The sequence below is a fragment of the Grus americana genome, chromosome 1 (genome assembly GCF_028858705.1).
Source record: "Grus americana isolate bGruAme1 chromosome 1, bGruAme1.mat, whole genome shotgun sequence".
Taxonomy (NCBI): domain Eukaryota; kingdom Metazoa; phylum Chordata; class Aves; order Gruiformes; family Gruidae; genus Grus; species Grus americana.
This window is the reverse complement of record NC_072852.1, coordinates 101923251-101936231: the sequence shown is the minus strand read 5'-3', so window position 1 is coordinate 101936231 and position 12981 is coordinate 101923251. Positions and strand designations below refer to the sequence as shown.

General features: G+C 43.1%; 1 protein-coding gene across 7 annotated transcripts in view; it reads left to right on the top strand.

The window, feature by feature from the left end:
* The window catches only part of MPZL1 (myelin protein zero like 1), a 47884-nt gene that overhangs the window by 17114 nt on the left and 17789 nt on the right, over nucleotides 1–12981 (top strand). For 4 of the 7 annotated variants that reach the window (XM_054832509.1, XM_054832500.1, XM_054832519.1 and 1 more), the window contains exons 3-5: nucleotides 3041–3254; nucleotides 9153–9285; nucleotides 12670–12775. In XM_054832509.1, coding sequence (XP_054688484.1) covers nucleotides 3041–3254; nucleotides 9153–9285; nucleotides 12670–12775 — 453 coding nt within the window. Of the gene's footprint in view, nucleotides 1–3040; nucleotides 3255–9152; nucleotides 9286–10868; nucleotides 10943–12669; nucleotides 12776–12981 lie in introns of those variants that run through there. The other 3 variants (XM_054832537.1, XM_054832529.1, XM_054832547.1) reach the window with 3 other exon arrangements.

Genomic DNA, 12981 nt, shown 5'->3' with positions numbered 1-12981 from the left:
AGTTGGTTCTGAGGAGCAAGCAAATATGGATTGGAGCCTCCTTCCATGTGTCTTCATCACTGTGATTTTAGGGGGGCTTTTTAGAGTTGTTTAAAAGCATTGTCATACACTAGATCTGCGCAAAGACTGGAGTGTGCAGCGTCTGCAAAATATGCTAGTACTTTGTTAGCCAGAGGAGAGGGGTGTTGGTGTGGTAGCAGTATGTATGAAGTAGATGAACATCTAGGAATCTTCTAAGAACCCTAAGTTCTATATCCTCTTGCACTTGAAATGAGCTGTGGAGCTGTGCACTGAATGATAGCGGTCACAAAATTTGAATTACTACTATTACAGTGTTACATTGTGTGTTATGCATGTTGCTTAATTTTTGCTTGTGTGCTGCATAGCCTCTATTTGAAAGGGTTTAAATAAGACCAGCCTCCCTGGTTTCAGAACAGCTCTCTCTCACTTCCACTTCCCTCTTATTCCTTGCCCTGAGTGAGAATTTAGAGGAAACAGAACAAGGGACTCTGGGGCAGCAGGGACGATGTGGGGACAGCAGGTTGCTCAGCCTGTTAGTGTTTGTCTCCTTCCCTTTCCTGCAGACATGAGATCATTTAAACTCTAGGAGCTCTTCAATGCTCAGAGTAGAGATGATCCCAAACAGTGTATGAGCATCTAGCTCACTATGTAGAGCTCTGAAGAATCAGCTTCTGAATTTTCAGTGAATAAATATTTAGTTTTGAAAGGGAGCTCTTCTCTTTGGGAAGCCAAAGCAGTAGCTGGGAAGCTTAAGGAAGTAGGGCATATTTCCTGCAATGTTGAACAGGATGGGTGAAAAGAAGCCATCTGTTTGTATGTTTTCCTCTCCCCATAGAAATATCCACCATATATCCTGTTTTGCCCTTCTCTTTCTGCATCACTGTCCAAACCCCTTATTGTAGAAAGACAACTTCAGGACATAACATTTTTTTGGCAGCAAAGTCAATTTAGACATTCTACCTGGATGTCGTTATCAGCACAACATTAAGGGGAAAAAAAAACCTGGCAAATTATCTTTGAAGTGACCCAGCATGATCTGATGTTAATTCCATGTTTCTTTTGAGAGGCTGTGGGAGGTATAGAGGGAAGATTTTTTTTTTTTTAATGAACCCAAGTCATGTCAATTACATGGCATGGTGGGCATTAATTTGAAAGATCAATCTCATGATCAGCTTATGTCTGAGCTAAGTCTATGCTTCTGAAAAGCACGATCCTGTGCCTCTTTAGAACCAGCTCTGGCAATCTTGTGGCCATGTGGTGAGGCTGACTTGACCGAAAGCTTCCCCTGCTTGTCCCCTCCGCCCTCCACATGCCCAGTTATAGAGACATCTCTGCGTGAATGAAACATCTGATGACAGCAGAGTTTCACAGTCAGCTTAAACCAGTCTAAACCCATCAGCTTTAGGTTTCAAAAGAAGTCTCATGCTAAATCAGTTAATCATAGGCATGGAGTGGCTTGAGTCACTTAGCTTGTGTTTCAGGACATGTTTTTCTTTGTGATTTCTCCTCCTCCAGGTGTGGACACCTAGAGAGCTGAGGAATCTGCCTCTTGCCTTCTAGACTTCCAGTTGGATGATCCCCCCAGTGCACAGGGGTGTGGTAATGCAGTGCCTCTGTGCTGAAGGCTATAATCCAGCTGGAAATGCTGCAGACTGATGCAGATTTCCTCCAAAATGTTGACAGATGACTGTGTGCTAGCAGATTTCCTACCAGATGACATAGTTTGTTGGATTTATGCTAGCCTGTAGACAACAAATAAGTGTCAGATTGACTGCAGCACAAGAGATGGTCATGTGCACGTACCTGCTCTGGATAAAATTTGTGCTGCCACACGATCAGGCCTGATATTCAGAGTGCAGGTCTAATAGAGAGGATGTTGGAATGGCAAGCCTCAGATCAAGGGTAGGAACAGGAAAAGAGATGGGAGATGACTTGAATGGAAAGAGGACTGGCTTGTAGCCAGGCTGTTCTGTGGCAAAGAGACTGTTTCGTAAAGAAGGCTGTAGAAAGAAAAAGCTGGAATATTGTCTTAAATTTCTATAACCATGCTTTGGAGACTGAACTGAAGAGAGTTTGGGTTGATTCTTGGTTGAGTTAAGTTTGTCTTTCTGTCTTTCAGAATGTGAAATTGAGATTGAATGTGCTTGGGCAATGCAGCCTTGATCCCTCTCTTATAGGGTAATGGCCAGTGTTCTAACATTCCATATGTTTGACAGCAGAGTTGTCCTGCAGAAGTCTATGCACTTCTACTGCTGTAAATTCCAATTTTGGTCAGGTATAGTAAGGAAATACACAGTTTCTCCTCAGGTTGTACTAAGCAGGTTCATTCTTTAAGGATTTTTGGTCATGTCTAAGCAGTGCGGGCCAACGTGCAACTTAGTCACCTAAAAACTGGGAAACAGTTGTATTTAGTCACTGTGAAGATTTCTGGAAAACAGCTAGGTGCGCTCTAAATTGTTCATGAGATTTTTTTTTTTGGGGGTGGAGGGAAGGAGGGTATTGCATGTTAATTTAGCTGTGCTGTAGTCACAAGTAGCACACAGCAAAACACAGGGTAGGAAACTTGGTGTCCTTTTCCTACTAGGATGCAGAAGGCTTCCTGTGCCTGAAAGACAGATGACTGTGATCTAGAACTGTTCTATCCTTTAATTATTCCCAGGTCACCAGCCTTTTTCTCTTTCCCTCACCTCCTTGTCTGCAAGACTCTGTGTCCCCAAAACAGGGGAAAAACCCCAAACCCCAAACAATCCAACCACAAAACAAAACAAAACAAAACCAACAGAAACCCAAAACTTGCAGTCTGTTGTGCTAGTGTGATTGAGTTATAAGCCATAGCATGCTTATGTGATCCAGAGGCAACCAGCCAGGCTAAAGTGGTGAGGCAGGAGGAAAAAAATCTCAAATACTAGCTGTGTATAGTACAGTGGATTCTGGGAGAACGCTATAAGAGTGAGAGAAGCATGGTAGCTCTGTAATCTCTAATTGGATTGTTCTTATATCCTCTTTTCCTTGACTACAGTTTTTCTATTACTTTAATGGAAAGCCATACCCTGGAAAGGACATACCATTTAAAGACAGGATCACTTGGGCTGGAGATCTTAACAAGAAAGATGCTTCTATCAGTATATCGAACATGCAGTTCCGGGACAACGGCACTTATATTTGCGATGTCAAGAACCCACCTGATATCGTTGTCAAACCAGGAGAAATCAGAGTTAGAGTTGTGGAGAAAGGTATTCACCCTATATGATATTTTTTTCTTTCCCTTTCACCTTTCTGTGTCTGTATCACTTTTCTTGGGGGTGGGGGAGTAGCCTGGAGGGAACAACTATCTTTTTAATTCTCTTCTTTCAGGTCCTAATAATGGAACCGATATCCTGTCAGCTGTTTAAAAAACTGAATGTCATACCCTTTTCCTCCATACCCACTAATTCCTATGCTTTTAACCAGTGTTAGCAAAAGCTGATGGAAGCCTTGATGAAAACCTGTCTTATCATTTCAAAGTCCTATGAATTTTTTTTTCTGTATTATGCTACATCAGGGGTTAGGATGACTTTTGAAATCTGGGGAGCAAGGAGAGAAAGTGGCAGACTCTTCTTTTTGGAACCCATCCAGTATATGTATTTGGAAAACAAAACTAATAATCTGGCTCGAGCACGTACTGACAGACAGTGAAATGCTATTGTCTTCCACACGAAGATGTTTGTGTTGGATGTGCATTCAGTCTCTTTTACTGGGATATTCTTACAGTATCCACGATGACCCTTATAAACTGCAAGGGCTGGCTGCTTGCAGTCATTAAAGGCTTCTGGTTAGCATTTGGTAACAATGATCGTGGTTCAAGAGCAATTATATTCCATATGTCAATTTGGCTCTTTATTTCCCTTGGCCATCCAAAACATTTGATTGTTCTAGCTAAACTGGAGGTCAGCCTGTAACAAACCGGATCAGTGGCACGAATGGTATGCCTTAAACGAATCGTTTTTGAGTGATCTTTTGATAATGGAAAGAGGCAAGTTCTGTGTAGAAGGGACAGTGTCTTTTTCAGTAACAAGTTTCCTCATGACACAACCGCAACAACTGTGCTTGCGTAGAAACAAGGTCACACCGTGGTATTGATGGTAGAGGGTGGTCTGGTGACCACCTGAGACCCCCTCGATGACCCCAGACTCATTTCCAGAATGATCCAAGAGGACCGAGCATGCAAAATAATTAGCATATGGAGCGAGACTGAAGGCGGGGACTGATGACCACGTACTGCCCTCTCGCCTCTCGTGCAAATAAGCTGAGTTTCTTAAGGGGCAGCACATGATGCGACTGCGCACGCCCACCACCTGAGGGGCAACTTCAATTGCTGCAACTTCGCTGGATTCAAGGGCGGTGATACTTCACCCTTCCTGTCTCTGTTTTCTTTCTCTCTTTTTCCCTCTTTTTCACTTCTTCTCTTTTTCCTCTCTTTTTGGATAGTAACATACCGGCACTTGTAGACGGCATTAAAAGACCAATGTTTTCTGGGGAGGAGGTTTATATTGCTCCATAATTAAATAAAATAGTTGATTGATCGTTTGGTGTCATTTCACCTTAATTTACCCCCAAGGGAATCTCAAACCTCATATAGCCCCCCCGCCTCGTGACCCAGGGTAGCTCAGCTTTGGGCCGTGACACAGCCAAAGTGTGACTACAATGAAGTGGTTCTTACAGTGAGCAGATTTCCAGATTTAGTAAGGACAAGCATAAATGTTGAATTCATAAATGGCAGTGCTGATACAAGTATTCCATTGTATTTTAATATGTTAGGGAAGATACCTACATGTATGCTCTAATTAAAATGATACTGCTGCTATAACAGGTGTGTGCTCCTGCTCATGAGGTCATTCCATGTACTTACGTAGGCAAGGTCTATATCTAACTCTTCACAGAGCAGTTTGGGTTGGATGGGACCTCTGGAGGTCCCACCATCACTTATAACTTTCTGTTTTTTGGAAGTTTGAAATCTATATAAATTAGGGTCAGTTTATTTTCTTACAATGCATTAATAGTCTCTATGAAGAAGCAGTAAAGCAACTGCTGGTTTGGCAAAGCCACACTGTCTTGGAGCAAGTGGAGACTGACTTCAATACATTAATTCAGCTGATGTTTTTCAACAAACTTGCATGCCAACTTCCCTACAGGTGGAGCACCTGGATAAAAAGATCTCACTGTTTCTGAAGGGAACCCTGTGTTTAGCAATACTTCTCGTCAGCAGAAAAATGCTGCAACAAGTGTCTTCAAATTCTTAGGAAGACCTTGAAAACAGGTTTTCAAGCTAGAGGTGTAATACTGTCTTGCATTCTGACTTTACCTGAAAGTACTACTCTTTCAATAGGTTGTAGCTCATTCTGAACTGACCTGGAGAATTTTTTTCAATTGAAATAATTACATGTTGACTTTTGTGCATTTTTTTTTTCTTTTACTATGTATACATATAACTGTTCTGAATCATATGTCTAGCGTTGTAAACTATTCAAAGCCACATACATACTTTACACATTTAAATGATCTCATAGATGCTTGGTTAGCCTTAGATTTTTGGATGACAAATTGAGTAAGTTCTGGGTTGGCTTAACTGTTTAAAATTGCCAAGCCAAGCTAACTCAGCTGACTTTCACTGCTGTATCTGCATAGTGTTTGCACAAATGGCTCCATCAGCTATGCTGGAAGAATCCTACTGGCAGGGATGAGAAGCAAGACTGTTCTTTCACTAGTGCATCTGAATCTGGAAAGGACTGCTGTTCAATGCCTAAATTACAGAAATTTGTAGGGAATTCAAGTCTTTACATTAGGCTGCCCCTACTTGTAATAGGAAGCTACTTAACACTGTGTTCAAGACAGCTTGTGTTATCTGGAGGTGGTCCATCTTTAATCTGAACTCTCATGGTGGGGAAAAAAATTGGAATTGTTGTATGAAAATCTTTATACTTAGCAGCAATGGAAACCTTGAGTTTCCTGCCTGTTTCATAAAACTGATACTAACACACTTTCAATAAAAACGGAAGTTGCTTTGAATTACGGTGATGCTTAACGAAAAGTGTTCTTTGAAAGGCTGGATTTTTGGCTTGTGTTGAGCTATTAACTTAAATGTTAGCTTCCAGAGCTGGTGTTTGGTTATGTAGCTGGGACCGTCTGTTACAATGAAGTCATTGCCTGCTCTGCAAGTACTTATGAGGAATTCATGTAACTGTGGAATGCTGAAAAATATAAGAGAAACTGGGGGGGAGACATTCTGCAGCTGAACTATGTGGTTGTAAAATTGTGTGAGCTTTTCTCTAGTCTGTTGGACCATGTTCTGAGAGGCAATAAAGCCAGACTCTAATTTCACATGCAAACAGTTGCATTTTTTTATACAATCTTAAAAACCTCCATCAACAGAACATAACCGGCTGTCCTTCAACTCAACCAACCAAAAAATCCCACCTGAGTCAAAGAAATGACAAAACTGTCAGATTAGATGGTGCCAAATTTTTAATATCACTCTTTCAGCAGACACTCTGCGTTATAGTTTTGGGTTGCTCTTGCTCTGAAAAAGTGCGTGTGTGTTTTTTCTTGTGTACAAGGCAACAAGTGGTCTGTTAACAGAAATGCATGTCTGTTTTGATGCTTTTGCAGACAGTTATTCCTGCACTTGGAAAGGTGAAAAAGCACAGAAACTAGGGAATTCCTACTTCTTATATGCCTTGAATTTATCTTTGCATGGAACTCAAACACAATCTCAGTCTTCTGTATGTGAAAAGTATTACCATTTGTAGGATTCCCTTCCTTAATAGCAGATGGATCTCTGGGCTGCTGGAAGGTTCTGGAAAGAATGGATGTCTTCCTCTAAATTGTGGTACTCATGTCTTCATCTTTAACTTCTTGCTAAGACTGAATCATCACGTTGTTATGAATTGGCATCTAACACTGGAGAGCTAGGAAGGCCGATGATGTTATGATCAGCAATACAGCTAGAGATCAGGTAGTCCTTCTGAAAGTCCCTGAACGCAAAATGAACAGTACTGAGTATAAGCCCTGTTTTCTTAGTACTGTGCCCCTGCTTCAGGGTACTGTGTTGTGGTTCAACCCGGTGTGGTGGGTTGACCTTGGCTGGATGCCACATGCCCACCAAGCTGCTCTGTTGCTCCCCTCTTCAGCAGGACAGGGAGGGGAGAAAAATAAGATGGAAAAAAACCCCCTTGTAGTTCAAGACAATCGCAGTTTAATAAAGCAAAAGGCCGTGTGTGGAAGCAAAGGAGAAACAAAGATTTATTCTCTGCTTCCCATCAGCACGTGATGTCTGGCCACTTCCCAGGAAGCAGGGTGTCAGTACACGTAGTAGTTGCTGTGGAAGACAAATGTCGTAAATAACAAATGCCCCTCTCTTCCTCCTCCTTTCTCTCAGCTTCTTATTGCTGAGCATGACATCGTATGGTATGGAGTATCCCCTTGGTCAGTCTGGTTTGGCTGTCCTGGTTGTGTCCTTGTCCAGTTTCTGTGCACCTCCTGCGGAAGGCTCCTGCCTCCTTGTTGGCAGGGCCTGGGAATCTGAAAAGTCTTTGACTTAATTGTAAACACTGCTTGGCAACAACTAAACATTAGTGTGTTATCAACGTTATTTTCATACTAAGTCCAAAACACAGCACTATACCAGCTAGTAGGAAGAACATTAACTATCCCAGCTGAAACCAGGACAGTATGTCAAAATGGGCTTGGTCTACAAACTGCAAACTTGCTGGGAGTGCTCTTTATAAGCACGGTCTGTGGTCCTTGCTGGAATAAGCCCAGCAAAGGGCAACTAACATGATTAAGGGACTAGACCCTTTCATATGAGGAGAAGCTGAGAGAGCTGAGGTTGTCTAGCCAGTAAAAGAGAAGAAAGGCTCAGGGGGGTCCTCTCACCAGGTATTTATGTACATTGATAGGATCTAAAGAAGACTGAGCCAGGCTCTTCAGTGGTGCCTAGTGACAGGACAAGAGACAACAGGAAATTCTGTCTGAACAAAAGACAACACATTTTTACTGTGGTTGGACACTGGAATAGGTTACCCAAAGAGGTTATGGAGTCTCCTATCTTTGGAGATAGTCAAAACCCAACCGGACAGAGTATTGAGCAAGCTGTGTTAGCTGACCCTGCTTGAGCAGGGGGGTTGGTCTAGACAATCTCAAGACGTCACTTCCAACCTCAATGATTCTGTGATGATCAGATGCAGGTATCTGAGAAAGATTTTCTGTATAACATGTTTTACCCATTGATTCTTATGCTGATTCACTTGTATTTGGTGCAAGTAGCTAGCGTAGCATGGAGTCTTGTAAGAAGCTGTCTGGTCTAAGATGTTCCTTGCATTAAACACGATCCAGGAGGGGAGGGACTATGGGAATAGCCATAGTGGTGGTCTGTGTAACCTTTATCTTGTAAGTCTTTTGTACTCATTCTCTGACTGGCTTTTATTTCTGGCTGCTCTTTCTTGGCCTTCCCTCCCCCAAAATTATATTGGGGAAAATGTGAGTAAAGCAATGCTGTGTTCCCATAAGTGTATTTCTAATATCGTACAATGATCCTGACTTAGAAGGGAAAGACTCTATAAAAATGTATAGAGATGTATTTTGAAATGCTAGAATCGTGTATAAACGGTCTTAAGAGTGATCGTGGGTAGTAACTAGGCTGCCTGCTGCATGCTACCCAGGGAACACCCAGTCTTCAGCACCCTCAGTTGGTTAGCAATGCGCTGCCTTCAAATCTGCTTTCAAGTGTGCCTGCCTTTTCCTGTTGACCTTGCTGGGGATTGCCAGATGAATGTAACTTTTTTTTCCCCTCTTGGATACAAAATGAGACAGGGTTGTCCTCATTGTCACTTGTGTTCTCTGACGTAAAAATTACTGGTTCGATATAAACTCTTTTCTGAAGGATGATGATATTAAGAACTCTCTTGGTATGTGTGCTGTTCATTATTCTGCTGGCTGCCTGCTATCACTACCACTTTGGCTGCATGTTACAATCCGGGACATTACATTAGTGCCTTCTGCTCTAAATGAATCCAAGGTCAAGAGCATTTGTGGTTTTCACTTCTGTTAATCAGGGAATGCAGAAGAGTTGAATGTTTTCTCCCTTCTCTCCCCAGACAGCCTGCCTGCGTTCCCCATTGCCATGGTGGCAGGGATAGTCATCGGTACGGTTACAGGTCTCTCACCGCTCATCTCTATTGTCGTGTGTCTTGTCATCAGAAAGAACAACTCTAAAAAACGATACTCTGGGTAAGAGATCTCCCTCCTCACCTGTGGATGATGTGAGGAACAGCAGCAGGATCAGAGGGAGGGCTTAGAGGGGGGTAGGAGTTGTTTCAGCCGAGTCTTGGCAACCGTGGCTAGAGATAGGGTATGGCCATGTGGAACACTGGTCATCTGCCTGTAATAATTATCTTTGTACTGTGCTTGAAAAGACCTGCTCAGCATGAGTTGCACCTGAAAATCACTAAATATTGGAGTTGATCCCTAGCCACAAGCCTATGTGCCCTACAAATGTTTAATCCAAGATCCCCTAGCTCTGGTCCGTTGCCCTTCCCTTCCCTCCAGCCCTGCTTCCTCCTACTGCCTCCCACCCCAAAGGAAAACTGCCACACATGCACTTTGGAGGAATGCTCTGTATTGAGATTAAGACTGGACTTTTCAGTTACCATTGTCTGGCTCCTGAGCCTGCAGTATGCTTGCCAAAACCCCATTCATCACCACACTTCAAAGTAAGGAAGGAGTAGCTCCTCTGCATCCATTCTCATTCACTGTCTGTTTTTTGTTAACTGTTACCCTGCAAGGTTTTTAGTGTTAGGAGGATAGCTCCAAAGTGAAGCACAGATCTTTGAGAGGGCATATGAAAAAGCAACGAGGACTAACAAATGCAGGCTTGAGTCCTGTGGTGATGGAGCTTGGTGCTGGTGGGGGAGGCGCTTCCTTTTCTCTCCTCTCTAATTAGCTGGTAATTTGCTTCTATAAGAAGGAATGAAAATTATGTATGTAGTCTTAGAAACAAACTCCAAACTTAGAACTTTCTTCTGTTCTTTCCCCAACAAATATTCCTGCTTCCTGCAGGTTCTTTGGGTTGCCTGTGGGATAAAAGAAAATAACTCCAAAAAGAAACTTGTGGGGATTTCTAAATTAAACTTTGCCCTGTCCTTTTCCCAGTTGGAGAGCTTAGAGAAATTGAGTTGGCTATTGCCCAATGGTAAGGCTAAACATAGCAAAGGCGGCTGTGTGTGTTCAAAATTGTGTGGAAAGCCTGGTTTTTTCCTTTCTGCATGTGTCCTTCCCCTAAGAACTGAAAAGACACCTGCAGTGTCATGCACCAGCAGTGTGAGTGAGGTGGTCCACTTGCCTTGCTTCCCAGTGACCTGCTCTCCAATGTCTTCCTGCTGAAGGCCACATGCTGGTGCTGAGCCTGGACCATGAGTAGTTCATGCACTGTAATTTCTTGTAGTAGATTTAACTGCTCTCTCAGGAAAGTAATCTCTGAAGTTTAAATACTGCTTTCACTGACCATGCCAGCTCTGCATGACGTGTAAAGAGAAACCAAGTGTGCTGCGACTCCCTCCAAACTTACGGACTGTCTTCTACATGATGCTAACCCAGTGTGTGGTGGTGGTGGTGGTGAGATGCACTTACTCTTAGATAACAATTCTGCCTTGAACTGAGGTGGGCTGGGGCACTGCGCGGCATCTGGAACCCCTGCATGGCCACAGTCTCCGTTCATGCTCTGACTTTGGTGTTTTGTTTTGTTTGTTTTTTTTTTTTTTCTTTCTGCCTTGGTGTGCTGGGATCGGATCCTGCTTATCTTCCTCTCCTTACAGAGATCCTGATATAGACGCCAGATTGGGAATGTAACAGGGCTGGGTCTTCTCTTCCAGTCCCACTAGACACCATGGTAACTAATCAAGTTGGTGGTTGCTGTTAATACCTGTGTGTATGTGTACACGTTTCCTCTTCCTTTGCTGACTAACCAGCTAGCTCTCTACTAACATAGCTTCACTGTAATTTGTGCTGGAATCTGTTGGCAAAGGGATGACGCATTTCACTGGGTGCTTGGGTTTCATTGTCTCATGTCTAACTGGGGTGGGATTGCTGCTTATCCCAGGTGCTGTCCCTCCATCTCCTCCAACAGTGAACTTGTCAGCACATTGACTAAGGCACAGGAAATTCAGAGCCCTTTCTGTGTCAAAAGAAAAGTAAATTCCCTATAAGTGTTCCTCTGGCTCAGACAGCTCGGGTGTTTGAAAACTTGCAGTGATCTAAGTGCATTAGTTGCTTAAACCTGAATCGGGACTTTTAGATAGTGTAGATCTGAGGAATTTTGTGAATAAAGCAAACAATTCATGATTACATCATTTTGGTAACGTAAGGGCTGCTTTGTCTCTGTTTGAGACAGTAGAAGCTGCTTGCCTTGATGGCTGGGGGCAATATTTTTATATTTTTCTTACTGCTGCATGTATGAGGAGATAAGTCTTCTATGATTAGGCTTACCAAAGGATAAAAAATGATTGCCCTGTGAGGAGGTGGTCTGCTTAATGTCACTGTCCTCATTTGTTTGTTTCTGTACTTGCTTTGTACACTGTCTGTCTACAAAGATTGGGGGAAAAGGATGCCCAGTGGTCAGAGGGTTGTGGTAGCAGAGGGAACTCCTGTGTCTGCTGTCAAGGAGATGGCTAGTTTTCTTTCCTGGGTGCTTGGGTATGAGGAGGTAGACTGAGCATTTAGACACCCATTACTGCATTGCCCAGAAGCTACTGACGTTAGGTTTAAGGGCATTTGCTCATATACTTAAGTCTGTGGTGTTCACTTCTCTTGTCTGTCACTGGCTTGTTTTCAGTCCTGCTTTAAGCAGATGGAAAGAAGCAAACGGAGAGTGAAAACTGGCAACCTTTTGGGGATGTTGGTTCTCACCACAAAACAGTTTTCTTGTTTGAAAAAATTCTCACCACAAAACAGTTTTCTTGTTTGAAAAACAAGATTTGCCTAATTAGATATTCAAGTAGCTGTATCAGAGCACATACCTTACGTGTCATGTGTGACTCGTAAAATAATTGCTCCAGAGACTAGTGTCTCTTGTGAGTGGGCAGAATTATTTTGGGATCGTAGCCTAACCAAAAGCAAGGGAACTAATGCAGAGTTTGGTAGGAAGTACCTTTCCAGTATGGAGAGCTGGTGGCTCTTGCAAGTGTTCACTCTAACTGTAACATTTGCCTCAGTGACTGGGACTGTTTAGTTTATTGTTAGAAGATAATTGCTGTTTACCACTGTTAACTGAGTCAGAAGCCTCAGTGAAGAAAACACATATGGTTTTAGACAGGCTGGGTTGAATGAGAATATCTAGGGAACAGGGGTTTTGTAGGAGCCGCTGTCCTATGATAATAGTTGTTCCTTCATGTTGCTTACCAGTGAGACTCTGGGAGGAAGGCTAGAGAAATGTCTGGGGAGAGATGGAGAATTTTATGTGTTTATTTCAGAATCCATTATGTTCATTTTTACTTTGGCATAATCTGCCACATTCATCTTGCCATCACTCGTTTTTTGTTTTTGTTCTTTTTTGTTCTTTGTTTTTTTTTTGTGCCTCTTGAACATTGTCGTGCAAACTCTGCTCTGCCACCTCGTCAGCTGCAGTACATCTGAGAGCTTGATGTCACCGGTTAAGCAGGCTCCGCAGAAGTCGCCCTCCGACACAGAGGGTCTGGTAAACAGCGTGCCCGCCAGATCGCACCAGGTAAACTGCTTCCTGCTGCTTCCTGAAGCAGGATCCTCCCAGAGTGTGGGGGAGATGGTATGGAAAAGATAAAGGCAGGGTGGGACACACAAATTAGGTGCTGTCTGTTAAGGTGATGAGGGCTGGGGGGTACCAGTGTCTGCTTCGAACAAGGGATGGGCGGTAAGCTGGGACTGGTGAACTCTTCCGTAGAAGGCTTAGTGCAA